The 20714-nt window shown below is 36.2% G+C and overlaps 1 protein-coding gene across 1 annotated transcript; it reads left to right on the forward strand.

Moving 5' to 3' along the window:
• The first annotated feature begins 15751 nt into the window (after positions 1-15751).
• On the forward strand, positions 15752-20404 carry LOC141682575 (uncharacterized). The gene is made up of 3 exons (XM_074487267.1): positions 15752-15937; positions 16086-16190; positions 20087-20404. The coding sequence occupies exons 1-3, from the start codon at positions 15869-15871 to the stop codon at positions 20126-20128; spliced, it is 216 nt and encodes a 71-aa protein (XP_074343368.1). The 5' UTR covers positions 15752-15868; the 3' UTR covers positions 20129-20404.
• The last annotated feature ends 310 nt before the right edge of the window (positions 20405-20714 follow it).

Genomic DNA, 20714 nt, shown 5'->3' on the forward strand with positions numbered 1-20714 from the left:
TTTGAATTGATCATCAGTCGGGTACATGCTTTTCATCCGTCGGGTTGCCTTGTTGATCATCCGTCGAGTAGCTTTGTTGATCATCCGTCGGGTAGCTATTTGACACTTGACTTCATTTCACTTATGCAGAATTACAAGACATCTTATATTTACAATTAATCAACCTCTTCTGCATATCTAATTAAAGTCAACATGACTTATATGCTACTACAGAATATATACAAAGATGTTTGCAGAAATGTGCTACATGACTTATTGTTACATAAGCTACTCACCCGATGGATATCAATTAGTCATCCGTCGGGACTATATTGAATCATCCGTCGGGACTATAATTGATCATCCATCGAGTGCTACATTTTTCACTAAGTTAAATCTACTAAGGTGTTTTGTTAATGTAATCATCAAGTTCATAACATATTCACAACAACTTTTCTAGTTCATCTTGGCCTTTGATCTTGTACTCTTCAAGCTGCTTTTGTAGACTTGTCAATCCAACTGATTAGATTATTTGTTGATTGATAATCTTGGATATTGAACTGGTGTTATTCCCAGTGGACTAACAATGAGATTTACAGAGGGGGGTTGAATGTAAATCTCAAAACTTTTTCAAGTTTTGAGCAGTTTGTAAGGCTAAGTGTTTGAGTGATCAAATGTGTGTGAATTGCTTGGAGCTGATGCAGACAGATATATATTCAAACACAAATGTAATGAACACAAAGAACTTAAAAACTTTTCTGGTGGATTTGTTGTTCCACCAGAGATGTGTTATTTCAGAAAATCTGTGATTCAAAATTAAATCACAGCCGCTTCCTAGTACAAACTAGATGATTTTCTCTCTTGATATTTCTAAACAGCTCAGGGAAAATTCACATCTAATTACTAGCTACTACTTGGTTTATATATCACCAAGTTTACAAGTGAAGACAAAGATAAAGTATAATAAGAAAATAGTTCTCCACTTGTTTCTATTCCATTTTTATCCAGTGTAATATGGAATTATCTGTTGACTTTCCATTTTGAACCAGACTAAAAATGGCTGCTTTTTCTGCTATTCCTGAAATAGGCTACCACATTCCAGTTATCTCTGTCAATCCATGTGCCTCTGTCAGCTTTGTTAACTGTCACTATCAACTGCTATGAGACTGAGCATCCGTTGAAGCTTTCATCCATTGATGGCTTTATCCGTTGATGCTCTAGCAGTTGAAGCTTTATCCGTTGAAGCACTTATCCGTTGATGGATATTATCCGTTGAAGCTTTGTTTCTTATCCGTTGAAGGTCTTCAATATCCGTTGACACTTCTTCACTTATATAGAATTACAAGGCATAAAATATTTACAATTAGCCCTCCTATTTGTACATCCATTAGTAGTCAACATGACTGATTATTTCCTAACAACATCTAAGAATTACAGCTTGAAACCAGAGAGTGAAATGTGCTACAATACCAAACTTACTGCTAAGTAAGGCTACTCCTTCAACGGATAGCCAAGATGGTCTTATCCGTTGAGGCTACAAACACTAGATTTCTACTTAAGTGTTTTGCTTAACTTATCATCAAACTAATACACATATTCCTAACAATCTCCCCCTATTTATGTCTACTAGAACTGTAGGCATAAATTTGGGTTTAGCTTGATGATAACAAAACACTTAACAAATATATAAACTGTAACAAAGCAGAAATTCAAAAGTGCTACAAAAGTGTATATGCTGAGATGAAATTGAAGAAATACATTGTTTCCAAGGGTGCTCCTTTAGCCTGAGCAAATTACTTTCTTTTCCTTTGATCCCTGGTTTTCTTTCCTAGCCTCCTGTCATTCTCCTCTATTTGAAGTTGAAGTTATCTGTAGAATTCAGCTTCATCTTCTTCATTGATATCTAACTTAGATTGCATATCCTTGAGAGTTTCATTACTGGCAATCTTTAGCTGATCTTCAATTCTGAAAAATCTTCTGACTCCTTTGTTGTCTCTGAACTCCATCAACCAATGAGGTGATTTGTGAATTGTAATACCTCTCTCTTGAATGAGTAAAGTTCTAGGCAAGGCATTGGGCTCCCTCCAAGTTTTCCTTATGTTGGCAATCTTGTTGAGAATCTCAGTCCTGGCAGTCCTGGTAAAGCCAGAATCCTTTTGTATGGCTGAGTAGACTCTAATCAAGGTAGAGTAGCCTTCATTCAGAATTCTGTGAAGAGGCCATGTTCTTTCCCCAGCTCATTTGTATTTGAACACTAGTCTTTCTGGTAGCTGTCTGTAGGCAGCTATTCCCCTTACATCCTCCAGCTCATCCAGATAGAGTTCAATGTCTGAAAATTCTTTTATGTCACAGATGTGAACATAATCATCTTTAGAGGTTTGAGGTTTAGGCTTAGGCTTCTGTGTGAATTTGATTGAGGCTTTAGAGGGTGTTGATTTGATTCTTCTTTTCTGCTTCTTTGATGGTGTAAAAGAGGTTAGGAAGGTGGGCAATTTGATGGTGTCCCAATCAATTGGTTCCTCCTTAGGAATGATTGGTTCACCATGAATGTTTATGAAGGGGTCAGGCACAATGGGTTCAGGAATAGAGGGTAGTGGTTTGGATATTGATTGGTTTTCTTCAGTCTCATCTACCATCTTTCTCTTTGCATTGACCTTCTTTCTATTCCCTTTCTGCCATTCTTCCTTACTTCTTTCCTCCATCTCAGTACCAACCATGTCCCCCATAGCTCTATCTTCACCTTTATCTTCAATTTCTTTATGTTCTTCAGCCTGACTTAACTTTAGCTGTTTTTCAAGCTTTGCTTGTGCTCTTTTGTTAGCCTTTAGCTGTTTGGATTCTTCCTTCAAACTCTTGGTTTCTTCCCTCTTGGCTATTGAGAATTTGGGATGTCCTTGCATCACATAGATGCTCTTTCCCTCTCTAAAGATAACAGCCATGTTCCTCCTTACAGCCTCATCCATGTTCTCTTTGAGCTTTATGATACTTCTACCCAAAAGCTTGTCTTCATCAGGCTTTGGAAGAGGAAAATCCACTCCTTTCATTTGAGCAAGGCTTAAAGGGTTCTTTGTAGAGTCCTTGTTGAAGCTGTTGTTGGGCTTGAGAACCATAGGTTGCAGATCTTTGGAAGAAGTTTCTCCATCCTTATGCCTCCCTACTGGCTTGAGTTCCATAATAATTGATTCCACTTTTGTGCTATGCTTCACAGATTGTGATTGAGAAGTTGTAGAACCAAATATTAGTTGCATCTTTTCATCAATCTTCTTCCTTTGCTCTTTGACTTGCAATTCAGCTGATGCTATCTGGATTAGATCAATTCCATCTAGCTTTCCTTTGACTTGAATTGGTGGAGAAGTTGTGATGACAGGAACTAGCACTTGAGAAATCTGAACTGTTGTAGATGGCTCTCCTTCCCCTTCCCCTTTATTCTCCCCCTTTTTGTTATCATCAAGGGTAGGGGTCAAGCCTTGTGCTTTTGCCAGCTGCATGAGTAGATTTGTTTGAGTTTGTTGATTTTGAAGAATGGTGACCATAGAGTCTTCAATGATTTGAACCCTATCTTCCAATCTGGCCAGCCTCTTGTCAGCATCAGATGCTTTCCTCAGTCTCCCCAACAAATCTTGCATAGTACCATAGGGTATAACTGAATCCAATTTCTCAGCATTGTAGGATTTCAGATCAGCAATGTCCTGCTTGAGCTCATCCACACTTAGATTTTGCTGGTAATGCTGCAACTGCAAGAGATGCAGAGATTCCAGATGAGCTTGAAGAATTGCCTTGGTACCAGCATCTTGAGTCTCCTGAAAGGCCTTCTGAATTGTCATGACTTGTCTGACCAAAGTGACACCAAATTCTCCTGGTGTTGGTGATTTGGCCAGTGCCCATTCAGGAAGAGCAGGAGCAGAACTTGGGCCTTCTACTCCCCCTAAGTTCATGCTCTCATTCAAAGAATTAGAGTCATCATCATTAGAATTTACTCCAAATTCTTCAGATGGCTCACCAGCTTGAGAAGGCAGCCTGTTGACAGCAACTTTGTCTCTGAGAAGAGATTCTGAAGTGTGTACAATGTGTAGTGTCTGTTCTGCCTCCACATTGCCCTGAGCAGCCAAAAATTGAAAGGCTGAAACAGGGTGAGTAAAAATGTCAGCATCCAAGGAAATGTTATCAATGACAGCTTTGTAATGTTGCTGAAATTATCTTTCCTTATCTGCATCATCCACTTTCATGAACTCACTAGCAATGGCTGGATCCACCCTTATAGCTTCTGTACCTGCCTTTCTCTCAATTTCTCTCTGTTCTTGCATCAGGGGCTCCCCCTGGCTCACACACACCCTCACCTTCACCTTCTAAGGTGGCACTCCTCTCACTTACTTTTGCCATGCTGGAAGAAATAGCATGCATTTGGTGACTCTCAACCTCTCCTTTTGCCTGGGAGTAACCCAGCCTCTCACTCAAAAAATCACTCCCTTCCCTCAAGCCTAAAAGTGATTGTACAGTTGCCATGTCCTCTACAGTTGGAATTGTTTCTGTTAAGTGTGTAGAGGCCATCAACGGATAAGGAGTATCCGTTGAAGTAGAAACTGATGGTATCAACGGATAACTGTTGTTAAGCTTATCCGTTGAAGAACAACCACTTGTCAACGGATGAGAGATATCCGTTGAAGAAGGAAATGATGTGGAGATAGAAAGTGACATAATTGTTGAATCTGTGTGGATTGATTTTAGGTGAGGTAACATAGAATCTTCAACTACATCCGAAAGAATTAGCTGATGATCCAACAAATCATCAAAAGGATGATGATCATCAGGTTTTGAGTGGGGCTCCTCCCTGAGTTTTAATGAGGGAGAATCAGGAATTGATGTGAATATCATGTCCACATCCAGAGAAGGTGTTGGAGAGCTTGATGAATGGTGTGTTTCTATATTAAGAGAATGGGGCTGTGATTCCACATTTGCTGGAATCACATCAAGCTGAATTTGAGAAGGCACAGATACTGGTGGATGTATCTGTGCTGTGTGTGTCCCTTGTGTGGAAACTAGGGTTTTGGCCTTCTTCTTCCTTGAGAAGGCTTTAATTGGTGAATGTGTAGCTTCAGTGTCCCTCCCTCTTTTGTTCTGTGTCCCTCGTTGGGGACTATTTTCAATAGTTACATCCTTTTGGGAGGATGCAACTAGGGATGTGCTGGACTCCTTTTGAACCACCACAGTCTTTTGAGAGACTGTGGCTTGGCTGGTTTGGGTACCACTCACCTCTCCCACCTTATCCTGGGGGGCTTTTTGATGTTCACCCCTCCCCTCACCACTCACACCCTGTTCACTCCCTTCAGGGTTTATGGTAGTTGTTACAACTGTTGTCTTTTGAGAAACAACAGAGGTAGGTTTCTTTGACTTGACTTTGGAAACTTTAGATTTGGTGGCTTTGGTAGGAGCCTGTTTGGACAAAGACACAGGTTCCATAGCCACACTAGAAGGCAAAAAAACATTGGGGTTGGAAATAGTAGGAGTTATAGAAACATTTACCTCACTTACCTGTGGTGCATTCATGATTGGCAAGTATACCAATGGCACCTGGCTGTTGAGGTTCATTCTCAAAAGGTCTGCAAGGACCCTTTTCTCTTGTGCCTAGCATTTGAGTTTATTATTCTCATTGGATATAACCAAACCTTCAGCAACATGGTTAGCCAATAACATAAAGAATCTAGCAAAGTAGATGTTATGTGGTCTATTAGCTTTGTTGCCTAATCTGGAACCTAATTCTAGCATAACACAGTTGCTAAAATTAAAGTACCTATCAGAAACTAGCATATAGAGCATGTTAACAAGAGATGAAGTGATAGCATCAAAATTGCTAATCTTCCCAGAGAAAACCTTAATAAAGGCATCTCCAAGAAAACTCCATTCTTTCCTAAGGCCTTTCCTTCTAATACTACCTAAACTAGCATAATCAAAAGCATAGCCTATGGAATCTAACATTGCAGAGACATCTTTATCAGTATGTGGTGTCATGGCATTATTCTCAGGCAACTTAAAGCAAGTTTGTATATCATCACAATTAATGCAATAGTCCTTACCTTTGAGAGAGAAGGCAATAGTCATATCTGTGGAGTTGAACTCTGCAGTTGTCCAAATTTCCTCAATCACTTCACAGTAGATGGTTGGGGCTTCCAGCATTGCATAGCTCAGTTTGCAGTTCTTGATGAAGTCCATCATCTTGTGATAATCAGAATGGGCTTCATTCTTTTCAACCAAGACTATGAAATTATTCTTTTCATAAACAAATCCTGTTTGAGACATAATTTTGACTACTGGTGCCATTGTTGTGAGTACAGGTTGCAGAGAAAAACTTGAGAATTGAGAGAGAAAGAGAATGATAATTGCAAGAAAGCGTAAAGTGAAAATAAGAATTCAATTGGGCTTTTATACTTTCTTGAATTAAAACATAAATAAAATAATTAAATGATACTTTTAAGTAAGTGACAGCCGTTCAGGAATAAATAAAACTGTAGAAATTCTGAAAACTACCATAAATACAAATACATACAACATTGTATATCTGTATCAACGGTTGAGTAAAAGAATCAACGGCTGTGACTCACTGACGTGACACATCAACGGATAAGGTAAATAGTTATCCGTTGATGAACAACACCATTTTATCCGTTGAAGGATAAAATTACCAGAAATGTATTTGTCTTTCAACGGATGATGAATATCCGTTGATAGAACAATTTTGGCTTTCAACGGATAGGGAATATCCGTTGACAGGATAAGTCTTGATTAAAGCCAACTTTGTTCTTGCAGCAAATTCATTTCAGGCTACAAGACAGATTACATAGATGACATAGATTATGAATAGTTAAGCATACCTAACTCACTTACTAATCTTGTGAATGTTGATTCATCAAGTGGCTTGGTAAATATGTCTGCAATCTGCTTTTCACTTGGAACAAAATGAAGTTCCACTGTACCTTTCATCACATGTTCCCTAATGAAGTGGTACTTGATATCAATGTGCTTAGTTCTTGAGTGCTGCACTGGATTTTCAGTAATGGCAATGGCACTTGTGTTGTCACAAAATATTGGAATTTTGTCAACAGTTATACCATAGTCAAATAATTGGTTCCTCATCCATAGTATTTGTGCACAGCAACTACCAGCTGCAATGTACTCAGCTTCAGCTGTTGATGTGGAAACAGAATTCTGCTTCTTGCTGAACCATGATACAAGCTTGTTCCCTAGAAATTGACAGGTGCCTGTTGTGCTTTTCCTGTCTATTTTGCAACCTGCATAATCTGCATCTGAGTAGCCAATTAGATCAAAACCAGACTCTCTAGGGTACCAAATTCCTAGATTTGGAGTGCCCTTGAGATATCTGAAAATTCTTTTAATAGCCACTAAGTGAGATTCTTTAGGGTCAGCTTGAAATCTAGCACAGAGACAAGTAGAAAACATAATATCAGGTCTACTAGCAGTTAAATATAAAAGTGAGCCAACCATGCCTCTATAACTTGTAATATCCACAGACTTTTCAGCCTGGTTTAATTCAAGCTTAGTGGCAGTGGTCATGGGAGTTTTTGCAGGTGAACAATCCATTAAGTCAAACTTCTTTAAAAGATCATAAATATATTTAGTTTGACTAATGAAAATTCCACCACTAACTTGTTTAACTTGTAAACCAAGAAATTAAGTTAGCTCTCCCATCATGCTCATTTCATATTTACTTTACATTAATTTAGCAAACTTTTTACAAAGTTTATCATCTGTAGATCCAAATATAATATCATCTACATAAATTTGTACAAGTATCTTAGAGCCATTAACATTTCTAAAGAAGAGAGTTTTGTCAACAGTACCTCTTGTGAAGTGATTATCTAGAAGGAACTTTGACAAAGTCTCATACCAGGCTCTAGGTGCTTGCTTTAGTCCATAGAGTGCTTTCATCAGATAATACACATGGTCTGGAAAATTTGGATCTTCAAAACCTGGAGGTTGGCTTACATAAACTTCTTCTTCCAATTCTCCATTTAGAAATGCACTCTTGACATCCATCTGATAGACTTTGAAATTGGCATTAGCTGCATAGGCTAGAAAGATTCTGATGGCTTCAAGTCTGGCAACTGGAGCAAATGTTTCATCAAAATCTATTCCCTCTTGTTGAGAATAGCCTTTGGCAACCAATCTGGCTTTATTCCTTATGACAATGCCATTTTCATCCATCTTGTTTCTGAATACCCATTTTATGTCAATAGAGCTCTTGTTCTTTGACTTGGGTACCAGCTTCCATACTTTGTTCCTCTCAAATTGATTTAGCTCTTCTTGCATTGCTAAAATCCAATCTGGATCCAAAAGAGCTTCTTCCACTCGCTTAGGTTCGTCCTGTGATAGAAAACTACTATACAGACATTCATCTTGAGTAGCCCTTCTAGTTTGTACTTTTGATGTAGCATCACCAATGATCAGTTCAAAAGGATGATTCTTGGTCCATTTCCTTTGAGGTGGTAGATTAGCCCTTGATGAGGTTGCCTCAGTATTGTTATGATGTGAGATAGAATGTTGATTTGTTGAAACTCCCCCTGAGTTGCTGATCCTTTGAAAGGAATTGGGAGTTCTATCAACTGATGAGGTGAATTGATTATCCGTTGACAGATTGTGATCAACGGATGCTTCGTTATGAACTTCAACGGATGATGCACTTTGTCTTTCAACGGATGCTGCATTGCTTCTTTCAACAGAAGCTGAATTATGACTTTCAATGGATGCAGCATTCTGTGCATTATCCAAAGGCAGACTCTGGTTTCTTCTTGAGATGCCTTCTTCATCATTCTCATCTTCACTATCATCACAATATATCTCAATATTGTCAAATTTGAGTCCTTCATGATGTCCCTCATCTGTTAGTCCATCAATCTTTTTATCATCAAACACAACATGTACAGATTCCATGACAATGTTGGTTCTTAGATTGTAGACCCTATATGATTTTCCAGCAGAATAACCAACAAATATTCCTTCATCAGCCTTTGCATCAAACTTTCCTTTGTGATCAGATTGATTCCTTAAGATGTAGCATTTGCAACCAAAGACATGTAGAAAGTTTAAAGTTGGTTTTCTTCTCTTGAATAATTGATAGGGAGTCATGCATTTTGCCTGATTGATTAGAGAAATATTCTGAGTGTAACATGCACAGTTAACAGCCTCAGCCCAAAAATAAGTTGGGAGTTTTGACTCCTCAAGCATTGTCCTTGCAGCTTCAATTAGTGATCTGTTCTTCCTTTCCACCACACCATTTTGTTGTGGAGTTCTTGGAGCTGAGAACTCATGCATGATCCCATTTTCTTCACAGAACAACTTCATGGTTGAATTCTTGAACTCAGTTCCATTGTCACTCTTAATATTCCTTACTTTGAAATCAGGATGATTGTTGACTTGCTTAATATGATTGATGATGATTTCATTAGCTTCATCCTTTGATCTAAGAAAATAAACCCATGAAAACTTTGAGAAATCATCTACAATCACTAGGCAGTATCTTTTCCTTGAAATTGACAATACATTGACTGGTCCAAAAAGATCCATGTGTAGAAGTTGTAGAGGTTCATCAATTGCAAATTCAAGCTTCTTACTGAATGATACTTTCTTTTGCTTTCCTTTCTGACAAGCATCACACAGTCCATCCCTTGTGAATTCCACTAGAGGCATTCCTCTAACTAAGTCCTTTTTTACTAGATCATTTATTGTCTTGAAATTCAAATGGGACAGCTTCTTGTGTCATAGCCAACTTTCAACTGGGCTTGCTTTGCTGAGAAGACAAGTAATGGATTCTGCATCTGTAGAGTTGAAATCAGCTAAGTACACATTCCCTTTTCTAACTCTAGTTAGAACCACTTTATTGTCCTTTTTACTTGTGACAATACAGGCTTCAGAATTGAAGGAAACAGTATTCCCTCTGTCACATAGTTGACTGATGCTCAATAAATTATGTTTGAGACCATCAACCAATGCAACTTCATCAATGATGACATTTTCTCTTGAAATCAAGCCATATCCCATAGTGAGTCCTTTGCTGTCATCTCCAAAGATTATGCTAGGGCCAGCTCTCTCCTTAAACTCTGTGAGCAGGGTGAAATCTCCTGTCATGTGTCTTGAACAACCACTGTCCAAGTACCATAGATTCCTTCTTTGTCCCTGCACACAACAAAATCAATCAAGTTGATTTTGGTACCCAAGTTTCCTTGGGTCCACCCTTGTTAGTCTTTTTCCTAGACTTCATTCCTCCTGCATCTTTTGACTTAGGTAACTTTGGGTCAACCTTGGTCTCAGATGTGGTTGGTTGAAGTGTAGGGTTAGTCACAGAATCATTTAACACATTTGATTGAATTTGATAGGGCATATGTTGTTCAAGCATGTTATTCCACATAGGCATACTGTATGGCATTTGAGGCATACTAAATGCAGTAAAATAAGGATTGTTAATGTATGGCATGTTTACAAAATGTGCATGGGGATTCTGGTGAGACATAACAGGCATAGCATGCAGAGATGACATAGACATGTTAGGTATGGAGGGATTTGAAGGCATGGGAGCATTTTTAACAGATTTGCAATTATCAGATAGGTGATTAACACTTTTACAATGCACACAGCTTTTTCTAGGAGCATACCTATCAGGTGTGTAATTGTTGTGTTTATTAATCCCTACCTTCTCATTTCTTTTAGATTTTCTTTTAGTTTCCTTCTTATCCTCAACCAACTTAAGTCGATCTTTTAGCTGATCTAAAGTCATATGTCCTATATTCACCTTACTAACATCTCTGGATGTGCTAGCTCCTTCTTTGACAAAGTTCTTGAGAGTTGAATCATTCTTCTTATTTAGATTTTTATTTTTAAAAGAACTTGCCTATTTTAATTGATGAGCCTTCAACGGATGCTCCTTTTCTTCCTTCAACGGATAACTTTCATCATCCGTTGATTCCACATCCGTTGACAATCCATCAATTAATTCTAACTTCTTTTTGTTTTTCTTCCAGGCATCCTCACAGAATGATTCAATTCCCTGGACCTTTGCAATCTGAGCACTGACATCCCTAGATATTTTCCAGGCCTTGATTACCTCTTGCTCACTTTCTAACTGTTTAGAAAGAATTTCCACTTTCTTAACAGCTTCTGCTAGTTCACTCTCAACAGTCAGGCATTTAAGTTTTATCTTTTCAAGCTCAATTACCTGATCCTCTAACACAACATTCCTATCACTTAAAAACACATTATTCTCATTGATCCTAGTGTTTTCTTTTGCTAGAGATTTAAGGGAAACACGCAAATGATATAATTCATTGGTCATATCATTTATGGCTTCATTACATTCATGTTTAGAGAGCTGAGAGAGATCAGTAGTAATTACCTGGTTGCTTGATGAACTAGTTTCATTTTCATAAGAATTAGCCATCAGGGCTAGGTTGACATATTCCACATCATCATCTTCGTTTGCCCCATCTGCTGCCCAATCATCTTGAGTGAGAAATGCTCTTTCCTTTTGTTTGAGCAAATCAAAATAATTCTTTTTGTAATCAACTTGCTCAAATTTCTTTTTCTCAGAATTTGGCTTCCTACACTCACTTGCAAAGTGTCCACTAATGCCACAGTTGTAACATTTGAACTTTGATTTGTCCACCATGTTTTTGTTTGGCTTAGTGAACTTTGTGTTTTTCATGAACTTCATCTTTGCAAACCTCCTGGACAGAAAGGCCAAATGTTCTTCAATATCATCAGATTCATCCTGACTAGAATTGTCTTCATCCTCAGCAACTTGCTCTTTACCCTTGCTTGATTCTAATTTGCTTGTGCCAACTTTGAGACTTGGCATTGTCTTCTCCTCATTCCTGGCTTCCATCTTCTCACAGTCAGCTACAAGAGCAATTGTTCCTCCTTTTCTCTTTCCCTTTTCCAACAGCTCATCCTGCTCCATTTCAAGTTCATAAGTCTTCAAAATTCCATATAATCTTTCAAGTGTGAAGTTCTTATAATCTTGAGAGTTTCTCAAAGAGACAGTCACGGGCTTCCATTCCTTTGGCAGAGACCTAAGAAATTTTAAGTTGGAATCCTTGACTTGGTACACTCTACCATACAGCTTCAATACATTCAACAGTTTCTGAAACCTGTTGAAGGTATCATTTAATGATTCACCTTCTTCAAAGTGAAAATATTCATACTGTTGAATAAGAAGCTGCATTTTGTTCTCTCTGACCTGCTCAGTACCTTCACAGATGATTTGTATAGTGTCCCAAACTTCCTTTGCAGTTTGGCAATTGATGACATTGTCAAACATATCTTGATCTAAGCCATTAAACAAAATGTTCATGGCTCTCTTATCCTTGCGGATTTCTTCCATGTCTTCAATAGTCCATTCTGCTCTTGGCTTGGGAATAGAGTGTCCAACAGCAACTGTTACAGTAGCAGCTGTGGCTACCTTGTGAGGGATGTGAGGACCATTTTCAATACAGTTGATGTAGCTTTCATCTTGAGAAAGAAGATGTAAATGCATCTTCACTTTCCAGTGATGATAATTATCCTTTTCCAGGACTGGAATCTTTACACTAATATCCTTCCTATTCATGATGGTAACAGGAGAGTTCTTCTGTGCACTCATGATGTTAGCAGAATAGATCTTTAAACTCTTTATATGTTAAGAGCTTGCTCTGATACCAATTGTTATTCTCAGTGGACTAACAATGAGATTTACAGAAGGGGGGTTGAATGTAAATCTCAAAACTTTTTCAAGTTTTGAGCAGTTTGTAAGGCTAAGTGTTTGAGTGATCAAATGTGTGTGAATTGCTTGGAGCTGATGCAGACAGATATATATTCAAACACAAATGTAATGAACACAAAGAACTTAAAAACTTTTCTGGTGGATTTGTTGTTCCACCAGAGATGTGTTATTTCAGAAAATCTGTGATTCAAAATTAAATCACAGCTGCTTCCTAGTACAAACTAGATGATTTTCTCTCTTGATATTTCTAAACAGCTCAGGGAAAATTCACATCTAATTACTAGCTACTACTTGGTTTATATATCACCAAGTTTACAAGTGAAGACAAAGATAAAGTATAATAAGAAAATAGTTCTCCACTTGTTTCTATTCCATTTTTATCCAGTGTAATATGGAATTATCTGTTGACTTTCCATTTTGAACCAGACTAAAAAACGGCTGCTTTTTCTGCTGTTCCTGAAATAGGCTACCACATTCCAGTTATCTCTGTCAATCCATGTGCCTCTGTCAGCTTTGTTAACTGTCACTATCAACTGCTATGAGACTGAGCATCCGTTGAAGCTTTCATCCATTGATGGCTTTATCCGTTGATGCTCTAGCAGTTGAAGCTTTATCCGTTGAAGCACTTATCCGTTGATGGATATTATCCGTTAAAGCTTTGTTTCTTATCCGTTGAAGGTCTTCAATATCCGTTTACACTTCTTCACTTATAAAGAATTACAAGGCATGAAATATTTACAATTAGCCCTCCTATTTGTACATCCATTAGTAGTCAACATGACTGATTATTTCCTAACAACATCTAAGAATTACAGCTTGAAACCAGAGAGTGAAATGTGCTACAATACCAAACTTACTGCTAAGTAAGGCTACTCCTTCAACGGATAGCCAAGATGGTCTTATCCGTTGAGGCTACAAACACTAGATTTCTACTTAAGTGTTTTGCTTAACTTATCATCAAACTAATACACATATTCCTAACAACTGGTCTACACTTTGTACTTTGAATTTTACCTCGAGATCTCTAGTTTGGTATATAGAGAACTTGACATCTCGATTAGTATATTGGCTTATCGAGATCTCTAATCACTCTATAGTTGTTTTGACTTATCGAAGTCTCTGAGTTCTCTATAAGAGAATTTTGCTTGTCGAGATCTCTCATCTTCATGTCTTCACTTTTGCTTATCGATAACTCAGAGTTCTCTAGTGACAATTTGGCTTATCGATAACTCTGAGTTCTCTAGTGACAAATTGGCTTGTCGATAACTCTGAGTTCTCTAGTGACAAATTGGCTTGTCGATAACTCAGAGTTCTCTAGTGAAGAAATGACTTGTCGATATCTCTATTCTTCATATCTTCAAATTGGCTTGTCGATATCTCTGAGTTCTCTAGTAGCTTTTCCTGACTTGTCGATAAGTAATTTTGGAGTTCTCGAATGACTTCTCTATACCACTTAATCCGTGACTTGTAAAGATCTTGACTTATAATATTTTTCTCAAAACAGATTTATTCAACTCCAAGTTTCTTTATAATTCTTCTGAGGCATGATCTTCTTGATCTTCTTCCAGATAGAATTCTTAGGCTTGACACTGTTTACAGAAAAAGACTCCAGTCTGCCCTCGAACATTTTTACAGACTTAAATGATACAATACAAAATGCAAACTTAGATTACAATACAACTTACTTAGGGTTGTCAATTTGACTTCGTTTTGTTATTGTACAGGCATGTCTTGCACAACACATTCTGAAGCGTATTTTTTCAGATTTTTCTCGGGAACCGAATGAGTTATATACTTATATTCGATAAGGTCCGATCCTAGACCCGTAAACTTGGGTGTGTCTAATTTAGAAGTCCAAATCAAAATGTTACGCTTGCAGTATTTTCTTTAACAAAACTAGTTTACTGAGCCGCGTTTCGCAGTGACCTTCTAAAATAATTTTTCGTCTTTTATTTGTTTTCTTGTCTAGTCTTGATCATTTGAAAATTATGAATAACAAATAAATACAATAAATTAAAAAGTTTGAAAAACTATTTTCTTATTAAACGTTTTATTACAATTAGTCGTTCTCTCATTATTCACAAATTATCATAAAATTATATTATGTATTAGTAAATAATTAATGTAATATTTTTTCTATTTAATCATATAATTTTTTTAGAAAATTATAAAAAATAGATTGAAACATTTTGAGAGCCGCCACCTCTCCGCTCTCGTTTTCTCCTTTACATGAGCATAGAATAATAATATAATGATATAATAATTTTAAAAAATATTTAGAAAACGTATTTGTAAATACTTGTCTTTGTATTATTTTATAGGCTAAAAATTAAAAGAAAAATATAAGGAAAATGTAATATAGTAAGTTGATATTAAAATAAAGAGAAGAAACGATATTTAAAAAGAATTTAATGAGAATATCAAGATGGTAATTTGATTTAAATGGAAAATAAATTTTTTTAGGAGAATATTATGATACTAAGTTGATTTCAAAAATCTTAATTAAAGTTTTTGTAGAAACTTTAGAAGAATATTACGAACAGTGATAGTATATTTAGAAAAATATAAGTTAACTGTAATTTTTGATATAGAAAAATAAAATATAGTAACTTGTTTTAAGGAGAAAAAGGAGAATTGGTATTGAAAGGAAATTTAGGAGAATATCAATGCGATAAGTTGATTTAAATGGGAAGTAGAAGTTCCAGCAGAATATTATGATGGTAAGTTGGTTTCAAAAATCTTAATTAAAAATTTTGCAGAAATTTTAGGAAAATATTACGAACGGTAATAATATATTTAGGAGAATATAAGGTAATTATAATTTTTGATATTTATTAATTCAACAAATTGAGAAAATTAGAAAAATAAAATGAGACAATATAAGATGCGCCACCTAAATACTGATATATATATTTTTTATTTATTTATTTTTATATAAGTATATTGATGATTCATATTGTTTTAGTTTAGAGGTCCAAATCGAAATATTTAATTCTTTTAAAAAAGAAGAAGAAGAAGAAGGTACTCTCAAAGTGAAAAAAAAAAAAAAAGAAAGAAAGAAGGTTTTGTGGTTGAACCCAAACAACTTGGAACAGAGGAGTCTGGAGGTTTTTAGAAGGAGAAGTAATGGCGAAATCATGTAAGGGACTTGCAGCGGAACTCGTCAAGTGCCTCAGCGAATCCGATTGCGTTACTGTATTTTACTTCCCTCTTCATCCTTTATATGTATTTCTACTGATCTGTTTTAATTTTTGATGATTAATTTCACATTTTAATTGAAATGAATCCCCCCCCCCCCTTTGTTTTCTGATTGATTATTTATTGTTTATATATAAACTTATAGATTGAGAATCGGCCGTTTAGAGATTGTGCCAAGGAGCAAAGCCCTTGTATTTCTTCCGAATGCGTTGGTTTACGAGAAACTTATTTCAATTGCAAGAGAGGCCAGGTATGCTTCCCTCTCCCATCTCTCCTTTCATTACGATATCGTTTTTGACATTATGCCTATTGCCAAACTTCATTACTGTAAAATGTACAGGTTAATTCAAAATCAGAATATCATAAAAACGTTACGGCCTTGTTTTAATAAATTTTACTTTTAGATTATTTGGTTGCTCGGAATATGTCAATAGTCTGTTTAAATGCCTATCAGAAGCATGTGCATGATCACTAGATGTAATTACAAGAAACAGTGTTTGATGGAAACTGGCATACTTCATATTTTATCAATTCTTTACATGATCAGTTGTTTTTGTCGAAAAATGAATTATGAAGCCGTGTTACAGTGGTGTAGCCCTGCAAGTTTAAGAGATTAGAGGGTTGGCATGTTTTTGTGCTTCAGCCTAGTTCCTTCTCGAGTTTCCCTCTCTTGACTTCTTTTCATTGTGGATTTTTAAACTATGATGGTTCACTGTGATATATTATTATATAGGGAGCGTAATTGATATAGCACACTGTAGCAGTAACTATAGCTCCTCGGTAGTAGTAATAATAAGCCATATGGAATATGTTAGTACTAATGCAATTGACCATGCTGACTGAGAGGAAATACTAGCTAAAGAGGAAAGACTATCATTTGGGATTTTAAAACAAGCAACTAGCACAGTACTGAAACCAGGAAGCTTACACCATTTATGAATTAGATTGTCCCCCTTCTGCTTTCTAATCAAAAGAATACTACCTCCATCTCAAAAAGAGTGATAAGCACCAAGTGTTTCTCACATATAACCTTCAGATGTACTAAGCATGGCCTCACTGATGTTCACAACATAATGTACCTTACAATTAAAATTATTGAAAGAGAGTAAAAAATATCATACACGAATCCATTTAGGATCGTCTTTAATTCATGCAAGGCATTATATAAAGTCTGACTATCTTATATGGTTGAAGTAAATGCGGAATAACCCTTTAGTCGGTGAAAATTGAAATACAGAGTTATACTATGGGGTCTTTGAGGTATTATCCTTGATAAAGTTATTTATTACTTGACATTAATTCTCCGATTGTTAGAAAGAGTGGAATGAAATCGAAGAAGAGAGAAGAATGTAAAAGGGAATACTGTAACAAAATGAAAGAGTGCAAGTTTTCTGTGAAGAGGTTTGTGAACACAATAGTAGTAAGGAGAACAGAGCATTCTTGTGGTGCTTTGACATCTGGATCAATTGATAGATATGGAATGGATGCAGAAATGAAATGTATAATTATATACAAGATACTATAAATTCATCTTATTCCATGTCAATTTACTAAGAACTTTAATTTTATTTGAGCAGAGTTGTGTGGCAAGTTAGACATTTTGAGGCTACTTGTCAACAATGGATATATTATGATAAAGGCACGTGGTGAATTATGTTTCCTTCCCCACTATAACTCATAACCACAGGAAAATGTATCAGATAATAGATTCTGTCCTTCCAAACTTCAGCGTGCACAAGTAATTATTTTTCAGCGTGCTTGGGCTGCATAGGTCTTTTCACCCGTATGCTATTTAGAATCCTGAAGTTTATCCGTTGAATTTATTTCTCTAAGAGAGTAAACAACTTAAAGCAAGCAGTTTACTATGAACTCTCTATATATACTATACATGTGCATGTACAGATATAGATATAGATATCGAGTTACCTGGCTAGGTCCATCTATTAGCACTGGGCAGAAATCATCTTTTCCACTGGTTTAATCTTTTAAAAAAGAGTATGCATATGTGGATCAGTGGATATAGACATAGTTGTATATTTTCTGGCTTGACTGAAGTCATGCCAATACTTCATTCTTTTCAAAGTACATCTTTCATTCATTTGTGGTTGTATATGCAGTGCATTGCAATAAGGTAAGTGCTTAGTGTATGCTGAAGGAGCAAATAATTAGTCATGCACTCGACTGATAAAGGAAACAAAAGAGGGAGTTGTGGACAACCCCCAATAAGATTCTATAGTGGACACAGTAGAATTTGCTGCCTAAGTTTCTCAATTATAAGATATTAAGATCAATACCCTTATCGAAGTTTTGAAGGGAGCTTTAACTATCTTCGATCATCCACCCGTCAACCTCTTGTGTACCTATCAGAAAATGTTTTATTGGACGAAGCAGGCTTCATTAGTTACTTTCCAGTTTAGAGTTTGCCATAAGATTTTGAACTCGCTAGACCCTTAACCTTGTTCAGGTTACTCCTAAAATACTTTTTCAAAAAATATTGCCTGTCACTGTCAGTGATTAATTTACAGTATTCCAGTCACCTGCTTACTTGATTTTGAACTTAATAGTTTGTATAATCACTTCTGTTTTGCTCACCCCTCTCGATAAATTGTGTTCATCTCCATTTTTGACAAATTGTTTTCAATATAGTCAAAGTTTGAGGCTCATATGGTCAGAAATCTATACTATATTGTAATAGACGAAACATTAAAATTTTGATAGTCGGTCGGTCGTACGGTACTTGCTGAAATTACTTAATTATTCATTTTTTTACTCTAACTTAATTATCTCTAATAAAAAAAAATTACTAATAAGTGACCAATTAGCCTTTTCAGCTAAAACACATTACCTTTTTGTTTTGAATAACAAATTTGCTTCTTTTTCCAAATAACATGGGCAATTCTACTTAATTTTATCTAATATTAAATTAAAATATTATGTAATATTATAGAAAATCCGTGCACCGCACGGGATATAAGCTAGTGAATACCAATTTTTAGGACATGACAAATTTTTTTTTAGGCATCAAAGATGCAAGGACAAGAAAGAGTTTGTAGGGATTTGAACCCAAGTGTTGTGTTCATCAACTTCCTCCAAACCATCTTTACTACCTGAAATCTGGTTTACATGGTTGTCATGTTGGCCAACTAGTCGCGACTAATCGGCGAGTAGTCGACTAACCGGTGATTGGTTGTCGACTCAACACGTCGACAAGCTGAATGTCGATATATCGGTCTCCTGGTCGACTAATCGGTTGACTAGTCGAGTTGCTGAATTTATATATTTTTTCTGCAAAAAAATTTTTTGCATGCTGCACTACCACATGACATCATCAATTGGTACATATTTCACATGATTGCAATATTTTTCTTTGTTGTTATTTGTTAGCTCTTCTAGCTTTTTCATCATTCGGATTCTTAATTCCTTAGAATCTGAAATAAAACGTTGTGGAAGGGGTTGGAACTTCAAAACTCGATACATATATGCGTGTGTATATATATTGTTTATTTAATTTCTAATAATATATTATTTTTTGTCGACTAGTCAACGACTAGTCAGGTCCGTCGACTCGCGTCGACTCATCGACGTGACAACCATGTTGGTTTACATTCATAACACTAGTACTTACTGAAAATTCAGAGGAGCAGTGATTCCCAGAGAACCCGTGGGCCTGTTCATGATTATACTCGTGCATATATAACGTTATTTCTTAACAACATATACGTATTTCAAACATTAAACTTTAACCATTTGAAGCGTAGATGTCGCTAAATACTCACATAAAGACTTAAATCGTTCAATTGACTAAAATTATAATATTTTTAAAGTGCAAAGCATCAAGTTTTTATGTGTAGTAAGTGATCATTATGTTCCAAAACGCCAATTAGACAATATTGGAATGTGATTGGTTGGAAACAGCATGCAGATATAGCGACCCTGAACAATTCACATGCAATGCAGCTTTCAAGAAATGGATGTAAAGCTAAATTTTTATCTTTGAACTGTAGATTCAGTTATCAATAATTGGTGGATATTTTAGGTGGTTGTGACTTGACAGAAGAACCAACCTCACCCTTGGTGAATCAGATTTTGTTACATATCTTGTAAAGTTCCAGTAGCTAACTATTTGCTTCCATTTCTTTTTTCCAGATTGACATGAGGGCTCGAATTCGTGGAAACAAGGGGTACTAGAGTGTGGAGATCTTGACGGCTTTTGGACTGGCTTGAAATAAGTTTCTTAACCAAGGTCTTTGTATCATAAACGATGACCTCTCTGTAAGAAGGCAATATACATTCTTAAAAGTTTTAATTTCCATAACTTGGATGTGTTTTACGGGCTTAACTTGTTGGAATACATTTGAAGCTTTTTCTAACTGGTATATGAAATTGCAGTGAGTTTGTCTCTTTGCTGCACTTGTGAATATGTGATACCATCATTGATCAGAACAAGATTGGGTGGTTTGCATCTTTTCACTTAGCTGTGTCATTGTAATGAACAATAAATTTTGAGCCTCATGAAAGATTGACCTTAAACATGTCAATGGCTTTGTCAAGCACTCACTTTACTTTGATGCTGGCGGTGAAACGTATTAACCGGGTTAAGTTATGAATGCTATCAACTCACCACTTTAAATCTCAAATTCACCATGCTTGACGCCAAAGTAGATTAGGCGATGTTGCACTTTCTGCGAAGTTTTTTTGGTTTAGGGTTTACAATTTTTTTTTATCAAAAATTTGCTTTTATGTTCGCTACTCGCTAGTAAAAACAAAAGTTCTA

Source organism: Apium graveolens, chromosome 9, assembly GCF_009905375.1.
Source record: "Apium graveolens cultivar Ventura chromosome 9, ASM990537v1, whole genome shotgun sequence".
NCBI classification, from domain to species: Eukaryota; Viridiplantae; Streptophyta; class Magnoliopsida; order Apiales; family Apiaceae; genus Apium; species Apium graveolens.